The 26,576-nt window shown below is 40.1% G+C and overlaps 1 protein-coding gene across 1 annotated transcript in view; it reads right to left on the reverse strand.

Annotated features, from left to right (window-relative positions):
* Window positions 1–26,576, reverse strand: part of acsl6 (acyl-CoA synthetase long chain family member 6) — a 34,521-nt gene that overhangs the window by 5,869 nt on the left and 2,076 nt on the right. The window contains exons 2-13 of the mRNA XM_083927068.1: window positions 16,118–16,338; window positions 14,632–14,746; window positions 13,972–14,036; window positions 12,283–12,384; window positions 11,742–11,841; window positions 11,056–11,234; window positions 9,534–9,566; window positions 8,561–8,612; window positions 5,937–6,010; window positions 5,641–5,718; window positions 1,862–1,996; window positions 1,209–1,343 (exon numbers count right to left, since the gene is read on the reverse strand). Coding sequence (XP_083783194.1) covers window positions 1,209–1,343; window positions 1,862–1,996; window positions 5,641–5,718; window positions 5,937–6,010; window positions 8,561–8,612; window positions 9,534–9,566; window positions 11,056–11,234; window positions 11,742–11,841; window positions 12,283–12,384; window positions 13,972–14,036; window positions 14,632–14,746; window positions 16,118–16,338 — 1,289 coding nt within the window. The remainder of the gene's footprint in view (window positions 1–1,208; window positions 1,344–1,861; window positions 1,997–5,640; window positions 5,719–5,936; window positions 6,011–8,560; window positions 8,613–9,533; window positions 9,567–11,055; window positions 11,235–11,741; window positions 11,842–12,282; window positions 12,385–13,971; window positions 14,037–14,631; window positions 14,747–16,117; window positions 16,339–26,576) is intronic.

Consider the following 26,576-nt stretch of genomic DNA (forward strand, 5'->3'; position numbering starts at 1 on the left):
ACAAAAAAACAAATCAGGAATGTTTTGTTTGTACTTTGTTTTAAAGAATGGGCTTTCTAAACCATGACATCTTTCTGTGCGTAACCTTGAACACACAATCATCTGCCCAAGTTTGAACCATTTTGTTTTTCTTATATGTGAGTCTCCTGGTTTTCCTTTTTCTTTTGCTAATTGGTTTGAAGTAGATGGGGCTCCTTTGGTCATATGAGATGTCTGTATTTCTGAGCACCAATCAGAATTGAGCGACATCTGTAAGAGTTAATGTTAAGTCCAGATACTGTTTCGTCACTATCAATAAAATCTAAAGAAAACACGCTCACACAGTCCCGATGAGGCTGGTTAGCTGAGTTAAAACGTTAACATGTTAATAAATTATAGGCTTCCAGATGTTTTTTAAAACCTTAAAGTTGCTTCAGTCTCACATATTTAATGCTATAGAGATATACCTTTTCAGGAGCTTTAAGTCCTTTGGAAGGTTACCATGTATTATTACCATTACCAGTGCAACACTACACTAGAGAGTACACACAGACAACTACTGTACTTGTCTCTTACCTTGCTTCTTTTATTATTTTTGTTTTTTTAAACTTTTAGAAGCTCAGTTACATGATAATATTTTCTCTCCCCACATGTGTCTTCACTATTATCATCAGCATTTTGTTTGTTCTTGTCAAAGTGGACCCATCTTACTGTAAACTACAGTGAACAGTGTCTGCTTGCAGGGTGTATTTGAACATAAAATTTTTGTTTTAAAAAAACTTAGTTTTTCTTTTACAGATTTTTCAGTGACAGTTTGAAGACCCTTGCTAATACAAAAATAATGCATTCAGTGTGTATCAAACAGGTGTGACATAAACATATGCCATCACTTTTAAGGCCAAACAGTAAGAAATGCCTGGAGTGCAGTAATAAGATGCATCCTTAACTTTGCGAACCGTTTGAAGAATAAAGAACCTTGATTTACAAATGCACAGAAATGAATGAAATAGCAGTGGTGGTATATAGTGTAAAAACTGCAATGTAGAAATCTGGCTTTAAATTCAGCTTGACACCTTTATCATAATTAACTTCCACTAATTCTCCAGTTATTTTCCAAAATGCACTGAGCATACTGTATGATGATGTTTGATTTTGTGGGAAATCTCACCTCATTCAAAAAATAAGTCCACGGTGGCGCACTTAGCTCAGGGGGAGAAAACACTATTTACCTGAATCTTACTAAAGAAGATTTTGTCCCAGAAGCTGTCACTGCGAATGATCCCGCTGCTGACTTCAGCACCTTTTCTCTTGGCAGCGAAGTTGAGCAGCCAGCGCTTCAAGGGGCTGTTAGCCTGGCTGAAGATCTGCAGAGGAGACAAGGACAAAATACACATTCTTTTGTTTGGGGACAGACCCTTCTCATCCCTGCTGTAGAGAATGAGTTCATTTATTCATGTGGATTGCTCTGAAATGATCAGGAAGCAGGTAACACCAATATAAGTGCAAGAACATAACTCCCACCCCTCCTCTCACATCATTCTGCCAAACAAATCTCTTACACTCTTGAGGTTTTTGTCTCACAACAGGCATTTCTGAAGAAAGCCTTCAAATGCATTAGTCATAGTCAAAAACCAAAACTTCACTGTATCCCAAAACCACAGCTGCAGGGTGACAAATATCTTACACTTACTGTATATCTATATGACTCATAAATGTTTCAAACCACAAACCACTGTCAGTGGCATCAGATTCCCGTACCCGTTTTCACCAGTTTTTTCTCCAGAAACTCACAATGAACCAAAATAGATCAATTACTTTTTCTCCAGCACAGCAAGCAAACAACAGTTTCTTGAGAAGCCTTTTCTTTATCCGTGGATCTCACCTTGTCGTACATGCGGTTGAGCAGGCGAGGCACCACAGGGAAAATGGTCGGCCGCAGGGCCTTCATGTCATCTGGGAGGAGACGGATGTCACCCTGATAGAACCCGATCCGTCCTCCATGGCAGTACACCACAGACTGCAGAAACAGACACAAATAGTGATCTTAATGCTGATCTTTTACAGACAAAATCCAAACACTGACAGGGGTAAAATCATTTGAGATTTTAGATAAAAACTGATCCCAGAAGTCATCTTTATGTATATAGAACTTTTCCAAACAATAGTTCCAAGTGTATCAGGGGAAAAAAGAGAAAAGAAGAGGAAAAACAAACCCTTTTTATGATTCTGAAATTTTGTCCATAATCTGGTGAATAATGAGGGCTGTAAGGACGTATTAAAACTACACACTTGTGATTGTGCTACACTGGATAAGAGATCAAAGATAGGTACATGATTTGTGTGAAATAGCAGTTTATGTGTCACCCATCACTGATGCATACTCTCCCACACTCTCTCAAATCTTATGTCACTGAAAAAAAAGAGGAACCATACTAGTTTGTGTATGATGTTTAAAAAATTTGATTTTTGTACTTGGTCAAAATCTTTAACAGCGCTGTATTTTTTACTAAATCTGACCTCCAGCTATCAGATAAATAGTGGAGTAAAAAGTACAATATTTCCCTCTGAACTCGAGTGAAGTAGAATAACATAGCATAAAAAGAAAATACCCAAGTAAAATGCAAGAATCTTAATATTGTACTTAAGTACTGTACATGTACATAGATGTGTTTCTTCACTGGTGTATGTATGATATTATCAGATGAGTGTGGACACCTTAGTTTTTTGGTTCTTTGTGTGGAACTGAAATGAGCTGAATTAAACGAACTGATTGTTGTGCAACAAGGCACTCCACTGTATACAGTATGTTGGGACAGGACTTCTGTGTTTCCCACTCACACGTGAGAGGAGAAATCAGCGTTCACAGATGATAAACTTAAGTATGCAGCAGCAGGAGTGACTCTTTATTCACGTGAACCCTCTGACTGCTGGAGATATGAGTGGTGTTAATTACATTTTAATAACTCTCGCTCAAATCAACAACCAAGAAATAATACAACCAAGTAAACTGATGTGCAGTGTGAACATTTTGAGGCAACTCTTTTACAGTTCATTCGCAGACTGTATCACTGAAGATTAACTCAGCACGTCCTTTTTTGTCAAGTGGCTGTGACCCTGTTCCTGTTTCTGAGACCATCTGAGGACACAGGGAAGTACGGGCTCCGCCCTCTATTTCACCCTGGATTGTGACAGCCCTGCATGTATCAGAATTGGAGATGTACTTTATATGTTTGTGTGTGTGTGTGTGTGTGTGTGTGTGTGTGTGTGTGTGTGTGTGTGTGTTTGTGTGTGAGAGAGAGAGAGTGAGAGAGAGAGACACAAACTCTTGAGCTTGCTTTAATTGTATGAGCCGATGCGCTGCTTTCTGGGGAAGTAAGGTGGTTTCCTATTTCTGAGTCTTACACTGCTGACAAGTTTGTCTGTGCCTTGCGGGCGAGCCAACCAGGCTGGTTCAACCTGATTCAACCTGATTTGCACACTTGGCACATGACACCAACACAACAACAACAACAACAACAAACACACACACACACACACACACACACACACACACACACACACACACACACACACACACACACACACACACACACACACACACACACACACACACACACAGACAGTTGTTGATCCACTTAATGAAATAACAAAACCTTAGATTTATTAGGTAAAAGGTTTTACAGACTCATTTAAAAAGACAAAAATGCAATCTCATCACAAGTTCTTAGTTGATTAATGTTTGTTGTCATATTTTGTGACTGATCCTTAATCAGAGATATTGGCGTCACAGCTTCTGAGTAAAAACAACCTCCGCTCTGGATGGTCACTCTTTACCACTGTAACTATTTGCTGTCAGTGTTTGGTCAAACATGAAGCTAAAATAGTTGCCTGTATGTGAAGTTTTGCTTCAGGCCAAAGCATTTTAGTTTATATAATCAATTCTGTTTGTGTGAATGTGAAACCCTGACCTTCAGGGAACAAACTTTCCTTTTTGTAACATTTTTGGAAACTTCCTCCAGTTGTTCCCAGCAAGATGGATTAAAATTGCAATAACTTCATAACTGCAGGCTGACCAAACGACCAATGCATCTGGGTATGATGATAACAAAAACAAAACAGGAAAGGCTAGAATGGGTGCACTGCAGGATTGTTTACATCAGCGCTGATGTTTCCTGTGTGCTTTCACGGGATTGGGTATTGTTGAGGTGCCACTGTGAGCCGTCACTTGAGAGATGACTCAGCAGACTCAAACACCAGAGGTCCCTTAAATATAATATTAAATATCTGATGCAACCTTGGCTGATTATTTTCCTTTTTTGATGTTGATATCACTGTCCATGTGTGTGTGTTTGTCCTTGTGAGGACACAAAAATGGGGAAAATCCACCAATGAAGGGATATGTTTGTTGTCCGGTAGTTCTCTAAGGTGTGGAATTGCAGTGGTGAATGTTAGGGAACAAAGTCAGAGTGTTTATATACAAGTAACTACCTGATTTCTTACATGTCGAGTAAAAGGCAACTGTAATCACATTTTTTTGGCAGTATTGCCACATTATTTTTAGATCAGAAGTTGTCTGAGAGAAAACTAGACTCTCTTCGGATGTTTTCAGATTTTAGAAAATCCAGCCTGTGAATTCTGGCGAGTTACAGGTCATTTTTAGAGAGAGGGCGCACCTATTGGCTGCTCTACAAATGCAGAAACACATGAAAGCCTGATTTAATGATGGTAAAAGTCCTATGGAAGAAGTTGCTATTCTTGCATTGCCAACAACTGCAAACACCGCAAAGAAACCCAAATAGACCACTTCTGAATGTGGTTTGAGCGATCCGATCTTAATGCATCCTAAGTGCGTACACCTGTATTTCAATTTATGAAGCAGGTCTGAACAGAGCTACAGAGGGAGCGGAGAATTGTACTTTCAAATGATGCCTTTTTCCTTTCCCGTGAACTGCTTACGTAAGCTTTAAGAGAAACAGCTACAGGATAAACTGGATTTCTTGGACATGTAAATGCTTAATAGGGTTTCCTAATGATAAAAAAGAAGGGGGGTTTACAGGAGGGCCTGCATGACAGAACAACTTGAGACATGGAAAGTATCCCTTTGGCAGCAGCAGTGCTGTATGATACATGGAATTTTGTAAAGCTTTGCTTTCTGACTAAATCTGAAACTTAAAAATCAAGTTGCTTTCCACGGTTGAACAGTGGACACTGGAAAGACAAATAGTGGTGGCGTGCCCATGAGTCCAAATGATCCAACAAAATCTGAACACCAGGAATATACTTCATTTTGGCAGCTTTGTGGTCGGAGGCAAAGTAGAGGAGAAATGGTAAATGGTAAATATGTTAACCTGATTTGTGTACATGATGTGTGTGTGTTTGTGTGTGTGTGTGTGTGTGTGTGCTTCAGTACGATAGGAAATTATGCAACATGTACACCAGTGGCTGTAAAAGGCAGGTATGCATTCATCATTGAGTTGGAAAACGAAACTCAAGGCAAAGGAAACTAAAGGGAGAACTGAGCATCTCCCTCCCTCCCTTTCTTTCTCCTTCCCACGCACTAAATGATCTCAAATGAATGGCTTCAAATATCCTTCCTCTGCTCATCTCACACCCATAACAAGCTCATTCCTGTGGTCAAGGATCTCAGTTCATCCCATTTACCTCAATGAGCCTCTCAAACATGTGAGCCAGTGGCAGGAAGGAAATGAGGCAATCGTCTTGGTTGGGAAAAATGACTTTCTGCAGGAGACAGGAGTGGAAGAAGCAGATTGAATATTATCTTGCAACACAACAAATTAATGAAAAACAGAATCTGAAGAAAAAAGTACATATAGTAAAACCAGACTGTTGAATCACTTAGCAAAGCCTAACATCTTCTTTGAATCATCTCAACTGACTGATATCTGAAGGGGATTGTTATTAATGATCTCCTTGAAAAAAGGCAAAAGAAGACTCACATCTGTTACTCTGAGGAATCCTGAGAAATCTGCCACCACGTTCCCATGGGTCAGCATGACTCCCTTCGGGTTGCCTGTGTAAGCAGACCAAACACAAACACACACACACACACACACACACACACACACACACACACACACACACACACACACACACACACACACACACACACACACACACACACACACACACACACACACACACACACACACACACACACACCAACATCAATGAAGTTAAATTACCCTAAACTGCCCAAGGATCACACAGTCATCCAAGGAATCAGACATGAAATAGATTATAAATACTCAGAGGTATACTGTAGGCTACCGACTGACTAATAGACTACAAGAAGGGGGTAAGGGGAATAAGTTAGTAACATAACTTTCAATAGATTACTAAAGTGAGTTTTCAATAAAATCTCTCAAAAGTGAGATGGAATCTCTCCAAACTATGTCATCCTCTTATCTTATTTGTTCATTTTAAAATGACCTTAAAAGTGAAAAAATAGAAATCTGTTGTGTCACAATTTAAAGAAAATCCCTGATTCACATGTCTTCTTTGACAATTCATATGACAAGCTAAAATTAGCATTTTTGTTTCCATTTACTGTAATGTCAGCACATTGCTCAGTCCTTACTACACACACAGTGGTGTATATGAAGCAATGACTGAGTGTTCCTCTTTCCAGCTGTATCATATGACTCCCACAGCTGTGAACAATGATGTTTTTGGCTCCGGGCTGATGAGATGTTGCAACAAAGATGGAGGGAATTCTCGAGAAACGTGGTGATATGAGGAAAGTATAAGCCCATGTTGGCGTGGCTGAATGTCTCTCTGACAGCCAGCAGATGGCATGGTTTTCTGTGAGCTGCAGCTGGTGTCACTTGTAAACTGACACCAGTGTGTGTGTCCTCATATGACCTGCCCTTGTTCCCGAGTCTGTTGGTTGTGGACATCCTGAAAAACCAGCGGTGCTTTCTAACTCACACGAAAGTCCCGCCCACTGGCAGATATGCTGAGGAATTTATACAATGAAAAGAGGGCATTTATTCACTCTGTTGCTGTGAAGAAACTGGATTCATTTACAGTAAATGCTCGCCTTTCTAGTCCCCTTAAGTAGAGCATTTGATCCAATTGTAGGTCCAAAAATCATCATAATCCCAGCAGTTAGAGAGCTTCCTGTTGTAGTGTGAATTTTGAAGTGAAATGTTTTTGACTTGTCTTCTTCTTAGCAAAAAGAATCAAAATGCGTTAGACAGAATTACTAAATTCAAGACTGATTTTTGACACATCAAACATAAAACTAAGAAAAATTCTGAAAACATAAAAAGAGAGACCGACTGTAGCAGCGCATCTTTGATTTAAAGCATTTGCATATTTATTGCTGTGTGATTATAGTATACAGTGACTGAATATTTATCTTATATATGGCATTTAAAAAGGTGCATATGCATACATTAATCTACAGCTCCCTGAAACATAAACAGAGCTTATTTTTCAGTATCGGTGATCCTAGTTTGAACTGGCAAACAGAGTCAGCGACATGCACATTGGATCAACAGCTGGAAAGCAAAGGGCAGATGATATTGCGTCCAACGCACTGTTATCAGTGAATTGATTAGCGTCCCAGCTTTGACTTTTCTTCAGCCTTTCCCTAATAATACACAATAGTTGTGTTAGATCAGTCAACAATCAAGTGTACTTTTACTGGTGACCTGTCCACAAGTCTGACCTCTGCAGCTCTGAAGTTATATATTCACAAAATATATGTTGACTCTGGGATATCAACGTTTTTATTTGCTTATGAGTCAGAGCGCACATTACACATTACAGCATCAGGTCAGTAAACCTAGGCCTTTGTATGCATGTAAGTACAGCAAGCAATAGGCCATAACAACTTAAAGGAGCAAATCTTGTTAAGGAATGGTTGTCAGCTATTTATATTGTGGCGTATACTGCATGTCTTGGTATGGTGATGAAAAATGTTTCCTCAAAAGGAAGCTATTATTATATTATATTATTATTATATTAGGAAGATATTAAACAGGCCAAATTTAATATGGCTTATTAAAAACAGGGTGTCTATTTACACCCGGCTGAAAATAGCCTTTGGCGCAGGATCTGGCTATTTACACCCGACCCCTCATCCACCACCCCAAAGAACGACAAAGTGTGGTTTTGTGGCAGCTAACTATGAGTGAGTCGGTTAAACATTTTTCCTTTCACCCTAGAGACCATGGTTTGAATCCAGTCCTGGACATAACTTAAATTATGTTGACTTATTATTTTCGCTGTTTGGTTAGATTAAGGCAACAAAACTACTTGGTTAGGGTCAGGCAAAAAAAAATGGGTGAAAATAGCATTGTTGGCTACCGACACCCGGGTACACATAACATACATTGATATTTGTGCCAGGGTGAAAATAACCTTTGCCTTTAAAAAAGTATCCAGAATACAGTCATTTTAAACTTAATAGGAACAGTAACTGGAATAAAATGATACTCATAGCATTGTTAGCCAGTTAGCTGCATCAGCCATGTTCCTGAATGACCTACTGTATGTGTGAATTGCTCAGCACCAAACACACATATTGCACATCATTCACACAACTAATTATTACCTGTGGTTCCGCTGGTGAAACAAACAATGGATAGGTCGTCCGGCGCTGGTGGCTGTGGAGACATAATGACATGGGTTAGAGCATGACATATCCAGGCAACTTAACGTGAGCTGAAGTTCTACTTCCTGCAGCTTTTCTTGACAGCAGTCTGCACAAAACCCGTCACTATATAATACGAATGATGAATGTTTACATGTGTAGATACATAGGTCTACTATGTTTTTGGGCCCTTTCTCTTCACACAGACGTGCAGTTTTCATGGGAAAGAGTTTCCTTGAAGTGCACTGAATTACAAATAATTAGGTCTATAACTATTAAAAATAATTCTCTCTGATTTTCATAAGTGATTAAATCATTTCTAAGCTGGGTAAAACAAAATATCCTGAGGATTTTTGGGCTGAATTGTCAATTTTGACTGTTTAATCTTAAGTGTAAATGTAAATGAATCCGTAACAGTTATGTGCTTTTATTTTGAACATTACAACAAAAGCTTTCAACAACATAGTACTATTTAATTATTGATAATTCAATTTCAAATTTTATTGCTCTAAACAAGTTCAATGTTATGTTTCTGTGAATCAAGTTTATATTTACACCAAAAATAAGCAACTCCTCTTCAATGACAGTCAAAACAAGACTACGAGTCTACAGCCATGCTGGTTCCTCTGTCAGGCTGTACTGAGCCACAGTGGTGCTTTGCAAAACACCAATATCAGCATGCTAACATGCTCACAATGACAAAGTTAATATGCTGATGTTTAAAGGGTGTTGTCATAGTTTATCAGGTTTGCATTCTAACAGAGTCCTAACTATATAATATGATTAATCCTATGGGGAGCATAAATGTCTGTAGAAAATATGATAATCCATTGAAAAGACATTGGCACATCCATGTCATTTGCATTGATATAACTAAATATTAAATATTGTAGAGTGTATCTTCCTGTATCGTGGACTGGATATCAATACTTACTATAGGTTTACTGTGGTGCTCTCTGCCCAGAACCTGTAAGAATAAACAACACAAAAAAGAACATGTAAAATAAATAAAATAACAAATGAGAACATTCACAGGCTTAACACAAAAATAACTATTAGCAGTAGATATGACTTTTTTATGCATGACATTACATGTCTTTTTGTTATTTTCTATGATTCCTTGAATGATTGTGCATTTTGAGTTCTGAAATAATAAATCCATCTCTCGAAAGCCCTGCATTTGTGTACACTGATATTTGTGCTGGTAAGTCAGAGTTCAGTAGCATTTACAAGAAGTCCTCTCATTTCTTTGAATCCACTGGGTAAAGCAAATGCCCTGGGTGTGTCACACTGGCACAGTACATACATATCCATTACAGTTCATCATCACAGAAAAATGACAGATATGTACAAACATGACTGACTGCTACTATCTTGAGAGTCAACTCATTGGAACTTCCTCATTGCATTATATAATCATTTATTGTATTTAAGCCTTTGTTGTGATTGTGCTTATGAAGCATAAACATAGAGACATAACAACACATGGCAGTCATTTTTTGCAGTGTGTGACTTTGTTGTTGTCAAATGCCCCATTTTTCTGTAGAGCCAGAGAGGACAAGATAAAGATCTCACCTAACATGCCAGACTTGCCTTTTTGATCACGCGGTAACCAAATCTAAACATCGGTTGTTTTGACTGACTGTTAAGATTGTGCACAGTTAAGACTTTTGAGATTTTTACCAGACTATAAAAAAAGTATGGCATCGCTGTGGTCCAATATCCACCACATGGATGTGAATGGAGTGGATTTTACAGAAATGAATAAAAACACACCAAAGAACTACTCTGTTATTCTGGGGCAGCGCAATATAGTCCTTAATTGACATTAACAATACCTTTCACGTTACACTGTCGGCACTGTCGTTTAATTTGTGTTAACTTCAGATACGCTGTCCTGCACAGAATCCACTGCAAAAAATGTACACATGTACTTCTGTTTGACTGACTCACTAACTAAAAAATATGTTTGGGATTAGGTTTTCAGAATAAAATGAAACCATATTTCTGAACCCTTAAAAAATTTAAGATTTATGTCTTTAGGACAATAAGTAAAATATGAAAATAACGATCGTTATCCTTCAAGTAATCTACAGTGGATTATAGATGTTTAACCTTTTTTCAGTAGCAATATGTTGACTACCGTATATCTCTACGTGACAATTTGTACCTGATCCCCTGCTGTAGTAAATGAAATCGTATTACTGTGCAGATTTCAAGGTAAATGCTTTCAGAGATACTTTTCAGGGGGACGTACTGTACAGTACAAGTGAAAACCTGATTGCATTTATTGACAAACATTTTTGAAGACCCACAAAATATAAAAATATCTGATTAGCATAATAAATGACAGGGATGGAAAGAACCAAGTACCAGAATATGCAACGGAAAAGTACTATTTCTTGAATTACAGTATACAAGTGCAAGTACCTTCATACTGGTCCTACATGTCATACCTCGACTTCGTGTATGGCCTGCACGTGAACGCCGCAGCTCTCTCCGTGCTCCGTGAGGGAGGAGTCAAAGTCATCCATCAGGATGATTCTTCGCAGACCCGGTGTCTCCTTCCGCTCCACGTTTTCCAGAAGCACCTGAGCTTTCTCTACTTTGTCACAGATAACCGTGGAGATGTCCGCTGGAATGACACAAGCACACAAGAGCACATGCAGCCTTGTGTGAATATTTGCAGAATAAGACACGAAAAGGAACAAAACAAAAGAAGACACAGATGTGGAAAGGGGATTCAGCTGAAATTTGAGGTCAGTTCTATAAAATATTAGGCCTGCATAAGCACTGTTTATAAGATTATTGACTCAACAGTCTCCAATTTGCAGTACCATTATCACATCATGACTGTTACTACGTTTTTCTTTTCAGTCTTTAAAAAAGCTTTCATCCAGGAAGCAACACACTGGGAACTCTGGCTGACCTTATCAAAAATGAGTTTGTTCAAGTGTGCTATTAGTATACCTCCTTTAAACATAAAATAATAGAGTATCCTTCAGTTTACTAAACTAAAAAGTTTAGTCCCAAGCAGTATTAAAGTCTAAATAAAACTCAAAACTTAGAATACTGTTGTGTGTGTTTGCATGACTGCCCATGTCAGCATTTGTACGAGTCATTTGTCTGTATGTGTTCTTACCAGTGTTAATGATAAACCGTATGGCGTCTGGGCCCAGTGTATCATAAAGAGGAACCACCACCATGGAGTAGGTGTAGCAAGCTAGTTCTGAGATGATCCACTAAAACACAAGTCAGGGGTCAAAAGTCAGGGGTTAAAGTTCACTCATCCGTGAAATATCCTCTATTAATATATCCTATATTATTATGTATCATTATATATTTTTAGACTATAAAAATATATAATGATACATAATAGTATTGTTTAAAGCCGATACAGTTTTATTTTTTGAAATTAAAAGACAGAAAATGTAAAAACGTGGAGGATCTCCATGTGAAGATACTGACAGATGTGTACAGTTTGAGTGTTTGTGCGCGTGTTTGTGTTTACATTAGTGGCCTGTGTGAATGGAACCATCTGTTAAATGGTTTACCTTATCTGAGCCAATTGGTGATACAATGAAGCAGAGAGAACTGTGAGAAACTGAGTCGAAGACACAGAGCAAAAGAGACAGCATGGAAAGTTAAGAGACACAGAGATTGAGACAAAGAGCAAGAGTCACCTCTGGCCTGTTCTGGGCAAACACTCCTATGAACTGGTTGGGGTTGGGCTGGCAGCCCTGGTGCAGAAGGCCTGAACCCAGATGCTCAGCCCGGGCTGTCACCTAAGGAGTGGGAAGATGGGACAGCAGCTGATTGGACCAGATAGAACAAAAGAAATGCTGAGCTGGTCTTCTTGTCTTCTTGAACAATACACATATTTTCACTTCCTTATGCTTTCCAATTTCTAGGGAAACAGTTAGAGTAGGAAATAGGAACAGGGGCTTTTGGAGAAAGGGAAATCCATCAGGTTGGAGTTTATTTTCTGCCATTCTTCAGCTATGTCCGTGATTTCGTTTCTGCATAAAAGCTTAACCTTCTATTACATAAACTGTTGACTTGACAGAATCAACTTTCTCACGTTGGAGTGATCAGAGAAAACAGGATGTATGGTACTGTGCCCGGGCATGTTGCAGAACAAGAATGTGCCATGTGGCTTCTGTGGAAGTCTAGTACATTTTTTTCTAACCTGGACTTGTCTGGCATATCTGAAAATTACAGTATGATGGATGACCAAACACAGCACTGCCACCCACCACTCTCTTGTGAGTTAACATGACGTCATTAGTAAATCTTCAAGGTTGTGTAATCCACTTTTCCTTTGGCCTTTGGCATTGCTTTATTTCAGTGATTTCTACATCACTTGTTGAAATAAAATGTCCCCTTCATTTCTTATTTGATATTAAACTTTTTAGGTTTTGGAGTTTTGTTTTGATTGAGGACAAAATGGCATCGCCTTCGTCTTTTTTTTTTTTTTTTTTACTAAACAATGAATTGATTAACCATGCTAAATAATTTGCAGACAATCCATAATCAAAATAATCGCTAGTTGCAGCCCTTCTTACATTTAAATGACACCAGATGTTGTCAAAATGATAATACGCAGCTAACCAATGTTTTCTTGCCCTAAAAGTCATACAACACAGTATGTTTTCAGAAGCTAACATTAGCTCCAAAGAAGGCAACAAATGCATCACTGCACAGTAGCCCGCAGTATTCACACATTATCATTGTTGCTGCAGCATAGAGGCCCTGCTCAGACCTGTTTTTAAAATGTATCCCAGGGGACTGAATGCATTCAGCATGACAGATTAAAATCAGGTGAAAACACTCCCAGAGAGGCAATCATTTACTGTATGAGAATACAATAAAGCCAGTGCAGCAGGATTGTGACATTTCAGACGGTCTGGACTTCTCAATAAGTACATTTTTCTAATAATCGTAGCAACCTCCAGTACACCCACGCTGTAATACTTTTTAGGCTGGTTTTTATCTATTCATAGCAATGTTTGCAGACTGCACTTCCTCAGTGCCAGGCTTGGTGGCCAGGGTTGCTAGGCAGATTTAGTGCAACCAAGCCTCTGCGGTGCACGGGTTGCAAACTACACCTGAGTGTCGACTTACTTAAATGGACCGGATGGGCAAATTAAAGCTCATTAAATTTCATTACAAAGCTGATGATGAGTGGTAATAAGGTTTGACATTTCTAGGATATGTATATTTTACAGATTCAATTCTGCTTTATTACCATTCAAGAAAACATTTTGTATAGCATTTGCCACTAGAAGTGTTTCTTATAAGCTGGATAACTCCCTCCACATTTCACCTGTCATTGTTACGGGGAGATACAATGTCCCCTGGATGAAACTAACCTCTTTGTAGGATATCCATTTGTAAGGCTGGTTAGGGAGCCGCGAGCCTAAGCAAGGTCCGTCACCTGTTGAACACATAGTGAGAGATGTCAGAGTGGTGATGAAAACTTAGTGTTTTCCAGGTGGATAAAGTATTACACTTGAATATCACAGCAGTGTTAGTATTCTGTGCTTGACTTATGCTTATTTAACATCAGCAAACTAACCATTCACTTCAATTGGCCACTTGTTTACACACTCAAATTCTGATTGACAGTAATAGTTCTTCTAAAAATGGTAAAAACTACAATAAGTGAGTCACTTCTGAAGATGAAGGCGAGAGCAGGTGTGGTTGGAGTGCCAGTAGGTACGAAATTTAACTCTGCATTGTGAGTCAGTCACTTAGTCACTAAATATTGTAGGTACTCCTTGGCTGTGAGCCCTGACACTGTTACCGTTAGCAACGATAGCATCACCTTGGAAACCAGAGGATTCATTTTACCTCCAGCATCAGAGATATGATTGGATTTTTTTTCATACTGCCAAAATGTACAGTATCTGTGTGTGTGTGTGTGTGTGTGTGTGTGTGTGTGTGTGTGTGTGTGTGTGTGTGTGTGTGTGTGTGTGTGTGTGTGTGTGAGTAAACACTCAAAAGTGCTGATCTTGCCCTTCACATCCTACCAGATATGTGGAGGCCTCTCTGGAAGACCTCGTACATGGTCCTGGCATCGTCATGGTAATGAGTAAGCAGCTTGGAGCTGTCGCCCATCATGGACCTGCGACCTCCATCTTCATGCTGAGAGAGAGAGAGAAAGAGACAGAGAGAGAGAGAGACAGCCAGACAGACAGACAGACAGAGAGCGAATACACAACAGAAAATAACTATAAATACCATAAATCATTTTCACATAAAATATATAATATTCCATAGTATTTGCGCTAAAACAGTAGATACAAAAGCCTGAGGGAGAGAAAGAACAAATTTGTTTTCCTTGTTCTCCGAATGATAATCCATCACTTTTGTAACTTCACAAATGTGTACAAAGATATGGGAGCTGCTTTGTTTCGTTCCCTGGTGTGTACATTGCTGATGCATTCTGGGTAAATAGAGTTCATTCACATAGAGACAAAGAGTGGTTGAAGGAAATCCATATTTACAAATGAGTCATTTAGGTGGAAAAATCAAGGAGCCTGGAATAAAAAGAAATGAATGTGTTGTGTCTTTGCATGCATGTGCTTGTCAGACGCAGTTATCACAATCGGTTTTTATTCACATCCCTTCTCAGGTTACCAAGCAAAAAACCCTCATAGCCACAAAAAGCATTTCAAAGGAGTTTCCCAATGACTACAAATGCTGTCAGCTTCATCTGGTGCCAGTAACAAGGCACGGGGCTGTGATGTGTGTGTGTGTGCGTGTGTGTGCGTGTGTGTGTGTGTGTGTGTGTTTGGTTTGGTGTGTATGGTGGTTAAGCTAAACCAGGATGGGGTGGAATCACAGCCTCTGCGGTGAAAGTGAAAACAAGCCTTCGGACACACACACACATCACATTTAGTGATGAGGCCTGACAATGAATGATAGGCAGGTATTTACATCTTTACTTGACCGGCCTTTATTGCCTTATCTTTGATTGGTGCTCAAATCTTATGTCTCTTTAATCAAAGTATTAAAAATATAGATCTTTTTCTGAAATACATGCAAAGGAGATCAAGGTAGTGTTGGCAGGTCTTCTTCTCAGGCTGCTGTCCCAACAAGCTCAACTGTTAGGGCCATGTGTATGTAGGCTGCCTGACAGGTAAAACCCAGGGAAAAAAATCTAAAACAGAAAAACACAAAGCACTCCATCCTGCTGACAAAGTGTATCGCTGCTGCAGGTGCATGATAACAACTGCAGCATTTAATTTAACTCAGCATTTGTTATCGACTCAGCTTCTTTCATCTGGGTTCCTGCAGGTGGTTTAGGCGGTGAGTGAATCAGAGTCAAAACTGGAAGTGCGGGGGAGAAAGATAAGATATCTATGAAGGGAGGTGCAAATCATTCACTTGGTGGGTCTGCAAATGAGTGTTTCAATAACACTGTCCGCCTTCGTGAATGAGACTCCAATATACTTCTGCATGCATCTGTGAATACATTTGTGTGCGTGTGTTTGAGTGTGCGTTCCATCTTACCGGCACCTCCTCAGATTGGTGCAGCAAACTGCAGGGTGGCTTGATGGGACGGGGTCTGGTGGCTAGCCAGTACGCCAGCACGGCGGTCAGAGCGCCGATGCCCACCAGTGTGGAGGTCGGCAGGGAGCGAAAGAACTGTCCCAATTCATCCATCTCCGGTATCCTCAGGCCGCTCATCATCTCCTGGGCCTGCATCTTCTCCATCAGGGTGGAACTCAGCTCTGCAGGATAGAAAACAACCTTTGACTTAGGATGTCTAAAATCATTTTGCTGCTTTTTTGTGTGTATTTACAGCAGTAGCATTGTTATGACAACCAAAATCTGAATAGGACTAATTTGACATGTCTGAAATACAAAAATAATTCTAAATGTTTCAGTGTGCATGTTTTTCAAAATGTTGGCAACATTTTATTTTTAATTTAGAATGGGTTTAAAATCAATATTTGGTGGAATAATTGTGATTTTCAGTCCCAGCGTTGATGCATCTTGGCATGATCAGTCAATACCTAATCAATACCCCATTAAAGCCAACTGAGGTGTGCCAGGGGAAATGATGGCTTTGGGGTTTGTGCTGTTAAAAATATAAAAAAACATCATCATTTTTTTCAGGGTCTGATTTCTAAATGTATTAAGTTCTGTGAGCCGATGTGAATAGACCTACAAAGTCCAAAGAGGCAGTCTCTTCACACTTCACAGTTTACAATTAGTCTGCATATGTTTGTAGTTCAAGAGGAAGCCCACTGTCTCCACAGTGTATTTTCAACGCAGGTTATATTTTGGGGGTTCAAAGACAAACAGAAAAAGAGATGAGAGGGCTTGTCCAGACGTAGAAGAAGAAGAATTACTTTATTTATCCCCACGGGGAAATTCAATTTTTTCACTCTCATTATTATACATGTTACACACAAAGGCCCGAAATACACACATGCACAACCAGGACCTATACATGCAATTAAGGAGAGATGTTAGAGCGAGGGGGCTGCCAGTGACTAGCGCCCCGAGCAGTTGGGGGTTCGGTGCCTTGCTCAACAGCACTTCGGCAGTGCCCAGGAGATGAACTGGCACCTCTCCAGCCATACATGGTCCACACAGGGACTTGAACCAGCGACCCTACGGTTCCCAGCCAAGTCACCTATGGACTGAGCTACTACCCCCCGTAGACATACACATTCACCAACCACACAAAACTAGACCTTTGTACAAGTCTCTCAGAGTTTAACCAAGTTGAGATAGACATTTCTGATAAAATTGACACACACACACACACACACACACACACACACACACACACACACACACACACACACACACACACACACACACACACACACACACACACACACACACACACACACACACACACACACACACGCGCAGTGCTAATCAAGTCTCATCCTCCGTCACACACACAAACACGCGGCATGAGATGCATAATTTATCTGAGGGGGAGGCGTGCTGCAGAGCTGACTGGAGGGTTTCCTTCCCTCCCCTTGGGAAATGAGTCAGAGACAGCACCACCTGACTGAACGAATGGTATCAGGGCACTGCCGCAGCTCATAGCCAATCAGAATCACTTCCTGTCTGCTTACTCTCTCTCCCTCCTACACTTACACATGCACAGAGCCACAGAACAGACAGCAAGGCCGGTAGGTATAAATATCTGAGGCCATGGGAACATTGACTTCCTCATTCGCCTATTAGTTTGAGTAGTCACACTATTTTCTACACTGCTACTTTACTGAAGGGAAGCTGAATCATATGAACCTGTAAGATGCTCCTTCGAGTGAAACATTCACTATTTTTGCACCATAAGAACCTTTTGCATTGTTTTTGTTGTCAGTGTGTAAGCAATGGATCTATGCAATGAGCCTTTCAAATTCCCAGAAACACTGCAGTGACCACAGAGAATTTAAAGAAATACTGTCATCAGCCTGTAAAATATCCACTAAATCAGCTTTGAACTGAGCCCCCCTCAGGCTGCTAAAACCTCTCAATTCCCATAAAAATTACACAGCTTTAGTGTCTTCTATTGGTGCTGATGCACCGGTTTTTATTGCTAACACACCTAATGGCACAGGCTGCTGTATTAATTCAAAAGACCAGTGACACATAAAAAGAAAAATTATATTAGAAAAAAAAAACCTCTAATATCTGTTTAAAGATTTAATACCCCTTAATGTTACTGACCCTTAGTACTCTGTGAAATCCTGACAGAGGTAGACATGATAACACATAAGGTGTGATTACTGTGCACAGTAGCAACAAACAAATGTGTAGATGGTATATAAGGAATCATAGGTTAAAAAAAACATCATAGGTTGTATCATTACGGTTCACCATACACAAACGTAGTACTTCATGTACAGAACTACAATTGCGTGCCAGTTTAGTATAAAGTGTGTCACAGATCAGAATAAGAGACAACAACACTGGTAAAGTATTTTTTTAAATGTTATACTTTGCACATCAGTCATCATCTACAGTCAATTGTAAAGCAGAACTGACCTATATGACACAACATCTATTACTCATCATCTCCACTGATGGTTGATGACACCAATGATTCAAGTCAGTAGCACAGCACCCTCAACTGCTCTACAGTGAATTCCCTGACGCAGAGTTTTCCCAAACTTCTACTTGGGCTCGGATCCTCTTAATTCAACAAAACTCAAGTTTCTGTTCAGATGGAAACTATCACCTGTAACCGCAGCATAATAGATCCCTCTGATGAGCCTGCAACCAGCAATGTGCCTGTAACACTACTGTATAAATCTCACATTTCCTCTTTTTCTGTTGTCTGCTTTTTGTCTGCAGTTCTAGTAATCTTGACGGGGGAATTAGAGCTGCTGAAGTGCTGGGAAATGTTGAGCACAATAGAAAATAACTGAAACCACTTGATGATGATGGTTCTGAACTAAACCTAATCTATTTTGACATGGGCGTTGGAGCAGTTACAATGTCAAAGTTAATTCTGGGATGTACACAGAGTGGCCCACTGTGCACAGCTGGAGTCTGTCCCATAGCTCCACTGAATTACTGTAAAGCCATGACAAATGAGAAACAAAATCTGGCACAGCTTCAGGTGTTTGGAATGGACCAATCTGTTCCCATTCACTGCTCGTACATGTAAATATGGAAAGTCATGCAATGGAATTTCATGTGTATCTCAGTAGAAATGACGTCCAAAGCAAAGAAGGAAATCAGGTGAGTATACGACTGCTACACTCTGCGTAGAGAGGTGGGTTGTGGTAGTGGATGAGTCAGAAAAGACAGGATTTTAACCTCAGGGACTGGTGTTTATGTCCTGGAAGTACTAAGCCACACCATGACATTTTTCGTTTTAAGGCGTTTTGATGCCTAAACCTAGCCGTCACCTTTCATTAGCCTAAACATAAACGGTCATGTAACGGTAACCATTCTCTTTCTTTCTAAGAGATAAATGAAGCATTTGATCTCAAGTCCGTTGTTTGAATATGGAGCTCCAGTTGGGACCAAGCGGCAACCCCCCAGGGCTGAAAATTCACTCCCCGCCAAAACGGTTGGGTCTGTAAAACCAGTTTCTCAGTTCATGACAAATTTTTCCTGGGGTTGATTCCAAGCCCTAACCACAGTGACTTTCTGGTTGATCCAATATGGAAGTGCCAAAAATTGCAGTTTGCTGGGTGTCCACTAGGGGCAGGTTTCATAATAGAGCAATTTCTCATTGACCCCCATGTTAAATAGGCCTTTTTCACAGCATAATTAAACCTATTTAAGGCCTGGTACAAGAAAAACATTTTAGTCTGTATGTTTAGGTCATATCCTCATGACAACACTGAGGGGGGTGAATTTTTTTTTGTACCAGGCTAGTTTTTATTTAATTGGATGTTCAAGTTTATAAATAATAAGGGGCGCTGCCTCTTGAGTGACAGTTAGCCACTGGCCCTCACTTCGCCTCGGAGGTATACGTCAGCCAGAATGACGTATCCCCTCCCCCCCCAACATCAAGTCAATGCCCTTTTTTGGTCAGAGAAAATGAGGCGGATTCAAAGTCTAACAAAATGGCGACTCCAGTAGGTAAGTACGATTGGATCAAGTTGAGAGAATGGACCTCGATGTAGATGCTACGTCCATTTTTGATACAGTCTATGGTTCATTTTATACTAATTGTTTTAAGGCAGCATAATTAAGAGACCATGGGCGACGTCACAGAGACTATGTCTGTATTCTGTACAGTTTACGGTTTCGTTGATTTATCTCGTTGAACAACAGTCTAAATATCTGCCCAGTACTTCTGCACATTGCAAGATACATTATGGGTAAAAACACACAACAGTCAACACATTTATTAATCAGTTTTAGAGTTGTTCAAATATGATTGATTGATCTGCAGAGAACAAATAAATATTTTCCTGTACAGGAAAACATATACAGGATATATATTTACCACAATATTGCACATCCTACATTTCATATTGTATTGTTCAACATTACAGAACATCTTAGCCGTTCTGACAGGAAGATCAATGACAAAGCACCAGCCAGGCATGCAGCACAACACACACAGACAAGATAATTTCCATGTCGGTGTCGTGCCAACAGGACAAACAAACAAACAAACAAACCTCTCTGCTATCAGGCACTGATCACCATCAACAAGATCTACCTGTTTACGTTAAGAAACAGTAACCTGACCTGTTCTACAACTGTGGACTGCATTTCACAACTGATCTGATAGTAAATCTCGGATGGACTGCCTCATAATGAATGCATGTCCTTCTTTACGATGATCACTTCAGAGATGATTTTGAGAAGTTTATGTTTCAGGGAAATACGTTGATTCTGGCAATGATTTCCCCAGTGGATGTTCAATAACCAAATAACCTAATTTGTTTTTAAAGACACCTTGCCAGACACATGCAGATATCCTCATAGAGACACACACTATATGGATGTTACAATTTAAATTAACAAGTAATTGAAAGTGATTTAGATAAAAACCTGCAGGAAGGACACATTTGGCATCTTAATACTGTTACTTGACATTACAAGTAAAGTTCTAAACTACTTAAGACAATAACTACCAGTCCATGATACACACTTGCTTTATCTGCTTGTTGGCGTGCATGATTTAACTGATATTGAAAATGCATTAAATGATCTCTATAAACTTCACCGTGGGAAAAGAGAACAGGCTGCTCAGCTTACATGTAACATAGCTCAATGCATGTGCTTTCTGTTGTGCACTGGTGACAGAGCCACAGTGTTTGGAAAGAGAGGCAGAGGAGGGGAAACTAAATATAGACATAACCTACTGACTCCACTGTGCAGAAGGCTGGAATAGGGGAGGCTGGATTTGGCTAAACAATTCACAAAGTCAGTTCACTCGACTATTTCAATGGTTTAAAGCAGACTCATACAGACAGAAAAACTTTGGATCTGGATTGTAGTGTCAGTAACATTTGATGAAATACCATCTTGCCTGGGTCCCATTTAATCACAAACCCTATTTCTATGACACTCATCTCTGCAAACCATTTGTCGGGTCGCAAAACACATATTTTGGAAACTTTCAGAGTTCGTGAGCTAGTTGGACAACATCAGGAAATAATCTGCATCTGCTGACTCATAATTGAACACCCACTCCTGGTGCTGTACCCGCAAACAGTACATACAACATCGTCCTGCCATGAAATAGTTTGACAGCAGCAGGAGAGTCACAGCCTGCCAGACACCTAATTGGCCTCCAGGAGAGATACAAACATCTTACTGCCTGTCATTCTCTCTCTCTCTCTTTCTCTCTCGTTCTCTCTCTCTCTCTCTCATTCTCTCTCTCTCGTTCTCTCTCTCTCGTTCTCTCTCTCTCTTCTCTCTCTCTCTCTCTCTCTCTCTCTCTCTCTCTCTCTCTCTCTGTGTTCTGGTCATGTCCGCATGTTCCTGTTTGACTGCCAATAAAGAAAACTGTCTGTTCTCTGAGAATACAATAGAAAACTGTGAGAACAAGACAGAGTAGAAAATGTTCAGAGCAGAATCTGACAGTGACAATGTTTTCTCTTAAAAAGTAATGTCAGACTGTAGCAGCGTTAAGTGTTGGGTGTGAAGCAGTGAAAGGTCTTAAAGAACCAATCAGCCTTTCACTACACATAGTAGCTGTGTCTCATTTCAGGGCCCGACTCCTTCAATGTAGATATCGGTCAAAACCACCACAATGACATGAAATGCCTGGCTCCTCCAAGAAATGCAATTGTCTTTTCACAATTTTGATGACAACCAGTTGATCCTTCACTCAAGGGGACTTTTGAGGTGGATTTAAAGACAAGGTACATTCAGGCCTCTAGAGGCCACATCTGTGCAGCCTCTGAAACTGGACACAAATTTAAATATTGGGAAATAGGTGCTTAAATTTGCATGACTATCTTACATGAACAGGGTCATTTGCTCAGCTGTTTCAACCTTTTCTCTACTGCAGCCTATGGCTTGGTTTGGTGTCCAACTCTCTGTCCTGTAGTAACATAAATAACACACGCATGCACGCACGTACATACACACACATAGGCACGCACATAGGCACGCAGATAGGCACGCACATAGGCACGCATATAGGCACGCACATAGGCACGCACATAGGCACGCACATAGGCACGCACGGCATGCACAAACACACAGGTCTTAAGGTCCATCCCTGTAGTCTTCTACAAAGATTGTTGCTTCAGCTGGCGTGATCGGGGAACAGCAGGTCGGGAACAACAATGACCTTTATCATTTTTTGAACTCAAAGACCTCTCTGTTTAATGTGTGAGTTTATCTTCATTCTCCCTCCAGCGGAAATCCTGCTGAATTTACAGCGTGGCTTTAAATGAAGGTAGGTTTGGTGTCTTGCTCAAGGAAGGATTGTTGATGTGGACACAATTTAGAACATTAGACTTTACAGGATAATCCCCCTAACTACAGATCCTGAGTCCTTCAGTATAATTTAGATATAGCAGTAATAAAGGTTTATTGTAAGGCAATGCTGAAAACTAACACATACAATAAATTTGAAGACAACAGAGCTATCTCCATGACAACTGAGTAAACTGAATCAGCAGATGAAGCCTGTGAGTGCAGGTGAAAGTTCAGAAAGAGCTTGAATTAAGTGTTTTTTTTCTTTTGCACACCTGAGAATTACATGTCCACTTTCTCAGCTGAATGATACATTTAGATGATCAATTACGCATGTTAACATCTAGCTTGTGCTGCTATGTGAAGGTTTGAGAACTTCACTTGTCTCTTCATATTTATTGACTGACATTTAATAACATGCTTTTTGTGGGATTTTCAATCACAGCTTCTGACATCTGTCTGTCACATTGAAATGTCACATTGAAATGTGCTGTATGGAGAGAGACTGGCTATATTTGAAATCTGTGTGTGCTGTAAGGGCAGCAAGCAGCCTCATTCATCTGATAAAACAGAATCAACACTGTGAAATGTGCGGAATATTGATAAATAAAAAAGATTTCAAAATCCTGATGCAACATCAATCAATGTCTAGTTTGGAGACATCAATATACATTTATCTGGAAAGCCTGACAGATGTGCACAGGATCATATATCTATTGCAAAACATAAAGTGCACATACTGTGCATGAACAGCTGGGTTAAAAAAATAAACATCTGAACTTTTTGCACATGCTGCAGGATGAATGAACGGACCTCAGCAGGGATTTATCTTGGCAGCCAGGTTTAATATTGCAGCTCTTAGATGGAAATAAACAAGCAGGTCAAATCTTCACAACTGTACATGCTGACTAAAATGTCTACACTAGAATTAGAACCTAAGTTTATCAGCTCACACAAAATGCACTTAGGTGTTGAATTCCTACTAGCATATTTAATTTAACTGTGGCACTTAAACATGAATTACAAGGACTAAAAGAAAATATCCAGCTGTATCCACTCACATAAAAAAAGCTAAATATGCTCAAGAAGTGGCAATATTTTATGAAGGGACTTGGTACGTGCAGTGCAAATGGCTCATCTAAAGTGCCTCTGAATAGTCACTCCCCTGAGGCCCTGTGAAAGGCTGGAGTCACTTTATTAAGTCCATTTAAACAACGTGAGTAAAACTGGTCAAAATATAGATTTTTAGCAATGAACCTCTGCTGCATCATCGCTTGTTTATTGCAGCAGCTCCTCGTCTATACTTGTATGTCACCTGTTCATGAGGACCTTCTCTCTCATAAATATTCCACTTGGAAAGATTTTGGTGTAGCGTTAGTGCTGCAAGTCATGCAGGGATGAGGGCTTGTGAATGGGCCAGCTAGACTTCCTGTGACCTCTGAGGCTTAAAGAGGAGGAAACACAGCCCTGCCTCCTTAAGTCCCGCCTCATCGGCCCATCTGAGGGATGTCACCAATGATTAGAGTCCAGCGTGGGGAGATTACAGCCTATTAGCACAGAGCTGGATGACCACTAGTAACCTCACGGCCGCACTCTATTTAAAGACATCCTACAAGGCTTTCTCTTAGTATTTAAATGTGTTTTCCCCCTGTTTTTCCACGGTTAGGGATCACTTCACTTGCATCATCATTTATTCTGTCTTTTACCCATTGCTTCCTCTTTTTAACAATTCTTACTCATCCTTGCATAGCGCCTTCTCTATCACTCACTCTCTTTTAACCCCCCACCCTTATCTCTCTTTGCCATTCCTCGATTAAGACCACCCGCCATGAGTCAAACCACTACTTCCTGCTGTCGCTGAGGTATAATTGTAGAAACACGTAACATCCTGTACACAGGAAACAGCCATTTCCCCTCTTGAATAAATATGCAACACAATGGGTAATTGCAACTATAATTTGATAAATACAATTACAGAATAATATAAGCTACAGAAGAAATAAGAACTATTTATGATATAAAGCAGGAAAGACTGATATTATGATATAATGCCAAATTAAAGGTAAAAAAGAGACATACAGAGCAAGCAAAGGTTTAAGAAAAAGCAAGTAAGGTGAACGATCTAAACTGTAATTACATTGCAGAAGGGTTAAAGCAGCTGTGGTCTAGGCAGCGGCACTTACAAAGGCGTTGGAGGCAGCCAGGCAGCCGATGAGGCGTGATGTATGTCTGTGTTTATGTGTGTGTGTGTGTGTGTGTGTGTGTGTATGTGGTGTGTTAAGGGGCCTGAGGCGGATATCACATCACCCTGAGCAAACTAGTGATTACCTTTCCATTGCTACCGGTCAGATTAAGCTGAGGCAAGCAAGAGGAAGGCAGCAAGATGCGTTTTGGCCTAGTTTGGGCCTGGCTGGCTTCCGTATCACACCACCCTCAGCTCGACAGACGCTTCGCTCTCTCACCCCATCCGCCCCTCCCTCCACCACTCTCTCTCTTTCTCTCTCTCTCTCTCTCTCTGAAACCCTCCCCTACCTAAACACGTAGTGCTCTTATTCTCCTTCACTAAAAAGATACTCCCGCACACTGGCATAGTGACACACAATACACATAAGTAGGCACACATATGCAAATAGAGACTTCTGCTAGCACGGTTGATATTTGCACATTTAAACAAATTACACACACTTACACTAAATTAGGCTGCTCCTAGTTCGATTTGAATATCAAAGTCAGAGTGAGGGTTTGACTCTGTATAACAATCTGAGGGGGTTGAAATTTTATGTATTTATCTTTTATTATCTTGTCTTATCTTAATTTCCCTGAATAATAATGAAAGTGTTAAAACAGTTGAACCAGACAGTTAAATTGTCCATCCCTGTGCATTTGTAACGTGTCATGGGGCTTTTGTGGGTACTGCTTCATTTTAAAGGCTGTGAGTAAAAGAGGCTGACAACCACAAACTAACTGACTAACTGCTACACATAACTGCTTCCTGGTGAAAGCCTTCCTTCTCCACATTGTTAATTCTTTTGTTAAATCATTCTCCTTTTGATGAATTTCTGGAATCAAAGGGATTTCTATAGTAAACCCATCAATATTGGAGGAATATTTCCATCTGAAAGGAGCATGACAAAACACAAACACAAACAAAACAAAGACAACATAGTACATTACTCTGAAGTCTGATCTGTAAGCGACTTGAGCATGTGATGGGCAGACAGGCCTGGTGCAGCACTTTAGTCTTAGCCACAATATTGAGGAAGAGGATGCAGTGAATGCTGAAACAGCAAAATGCCACTGAGAGGGAAAGCTGTCATGTGGATCTGCGAGCACCCAGACTGGCTGATATTATTGATTACACCAGGATTGAGAGTTTAGAGCAATAAATATGTCATCTTAAAACCACTACCTTGACATGTGATTGAAGTCAGGCAAAGGAAAAAAAAACACTTTACTTGAAACAGGAATTTGTTTTGGTGAGAAACAGTTTTCCTCATAACCTCAAACAAGCGCATAGTGGCAGACATTTATTACACAGCAGGCAACACTGCACATTTATTCTGTGAAATTGTGCAGTCATGCAGTGTTTCTCTAATTT

Source organism: Echiichthys vipera, assembly GCF_963691815.1.
Source record: "Echiichthys vipera genome assembly, chromosome: 14".
Taxonomy (NCBI): Eukaryota; Metazoa; Chordata; class Actinopteri; order Perciformes; family Trachinidae; genus Echiichthys; species Echiichthys vipera.